This window comes from Plasmodium cynomolgi, chromosome 9, assembly GCF_000321355.1.
Source record: "Plasmodium cynomolgi strain B DNA, chromosome 9, whole genome shotgun sequence".
NCBI lineage: Eukaryota > Apicomplexa > Aconoidasida > Haemosporida > Plasmodiidae > Plasmodium > Plasmodium cynomolgi.
In genome coordinates this window covers 652,979-655,022 of record NC_020402.1, presented here as the reverse complement: position 1 = coordinate 655,022, position 2,044 = coordinate 652,979, and the positions used below count along the sequence as shown (strand labels likewise).

The 2,044-nt window shown below is 45.0% G+C and overlaps 1 protein-coding gene across 1 annotated transcript; it reads right to left on the bottom strand.

The window, feature by feature from the left end:
• Window positions 1-795: 795 nt before the first annotated feature.
• PCYB_092520 (tRNA methyltransferase) lies at window positions 796-1,341 on the bottom strand (the record flags this gene model as incomplete). The annotated part of the gene is made up of 1 exon (XM_004222365.1): window positions 796-1,341. A coding segment is annotated over one exon (546 nt), but the record flags the coding sequence as incomplete, so codon positions are not given.
• Window positions 1,342-2,044: the final 703 nt, after the last annotated feature.

The following is a 2,044-nucleotide window of genomic DNA, read 5'->3' as shown; positions in this document are numbered from 1 at the left end:
GGATCCGGGTGGACGTACTTCTTTCCGTTATCCTCTAAACACCGTTCGTCTGTTTTTTTCCCGTCACCCGCGTCTGCCTCTTCATCTCTGTGTCCCTCCTCTGAGGCGCCATAGCAAAAGCAGAGCACTTTTTTTTGTGGCACACACTTCTCGAAAACTTTCATCCAGTTTTTGTTTTTTAAAAAACTGATTAAAATTTCCACCACAGTGTTAACGTTCAGTACGTTGCTTTTCCTTTTTTTAAAATATTTCTGTGTGAGTGGGAGAAAAAAAATGGAGTTATGAAGAATAGAATGTTAAAGTCAAAACGTAGGAAGATTATACCGTCCAGCTCGCTGAATGGACCATCTGGGGGGTAGAGGTGGGGCATATTTCCCCTCCCTGTTGGGGGTGGTTCAATGGTATTTTTTTTTTAAATAGCTTTTTTTTTTTTTTTTTTTTAAATGTTTTTTTTTTTTTCTCAGATGATACATACCTCCATGGGTAACTTCTTCGTCACTAAGTTGTGCAGGGACGCCTGGTAGAAGGACAAATTCTGAGGAGGGGCGAAGGGAAGTACAAAAAGGGCGTGTCAACAATTGATTCACTGGTAAGTGCAGGAGGGGGGAGGAATGGCCTGCAAAGTGCTCATCCTGTTCATCCTGCTCATCCACGCTTAGGTGGTCTATTACGAGTGCATCCGCTCAAACGAGTGATGTCGCCCCTCCGATGGGAACAGTCACCTTGGAAACGCTCCGGTCGACCAGCGCAGAAATGATGTACACCTCGTCGTCTCGAACTTCGGTCAGTTCCTACAGGGGGGGAGGAGGTTTGGATTGGTTCAGTTTGGTATGGTTTGGATTGGATTGGATTGGTTTGGTTTGGTTTGGTTTGGTTTGGTTTGGTTTGGTTTGGTTTGGTTTGGTTTGGTTGGTTTGGTTTGGTTTGGTTTGTTTTGTTTTGTTTTGTTTTGTTTCTTTTCTTTTCTTTTCGTTCGGTTGTGGTCGGTCCCGTGTAGCACACACAGTGCAGTGAAGACGACGGCTTAACCGCTCCACCGCTCACCTCCTCCGCGTCGGGGGATAGCACGACAATCTTCTCCCGCGGGAACAAATCCCAGTAGTCCTCCGAGTGAATGTGGACACGCCACTTCCCCAGCGCATACTTCTCTGTGAGCTGCGTGTAGAATTCGTCGGTGCTCGTCAAGCTGGTAAAATGAAATTGCACAGGTAACTGCTCCTTGATCATGTAGTGGTAGCCCAAAAAAACCTGCTTAGCTAAACTGGATACTTCCTTCTCTCCCATCTGATTTAAAAAGCTACAGTTGTAGCAGATTTTATATCCCTCATTGTATGCCTTCATTAAAAATTGTTGCCTCCTTTTTTTTTTCTTCCTGTAAAGCTCTCCTTTCCATTAGAAACTGTATCCTCTCACTTGAATTCAGATTATTTAACGTTTTCAACAGTTCATTTTTTTTTTTTCTTTTCTTTTTTTTTTCTTCTGGTCTGTTCTTCTTCCTCTTTTCCTTTAGATATTCTCTTTTTTCTTTTTTTTTTCCTTTTTGGTTTTTTTGTTTCCCCTACTGTTTACTTTGTCCACGTCTTCCTGGTCCACCACGTTGGCGAGGCTAGCGAGGAGGCTGCTCGCCTCGTCGAGATCGTCCGTTTTGTTTTCCACATGGCTTTCTCCTTTGCCTTTAGCTGAATTTTCTGCAGCTTCCCCCTCAGGTTGGTCTCCCCCTTCTGTGCTACCCATTTCTTTGGAGCGTTTCACTTTTTTCTCTTTTTTCGTTCCCCTCCCCCCTTTTGGGATAGCTTCTACCTTATTAGGGGTCCTTCCGCTGGGTGGTAGATGCCCCGTTGCTTCTCCCTCCGTAGGTCAAAGCGCCTTAGCTCTTACTGTAACTACCCCTCACGCTCTCCTAAAATGACATCAGGCTAACTCCTCAGATGCACAGCTCACTGCACGCATGCAGCCATGGATTCTCACAGCTGTCAGCGGAGCTACTAGCAAGGTTACTCACAGGGAACTCTCCAAAACGAATAGGTGAAATGGCTCAACATGG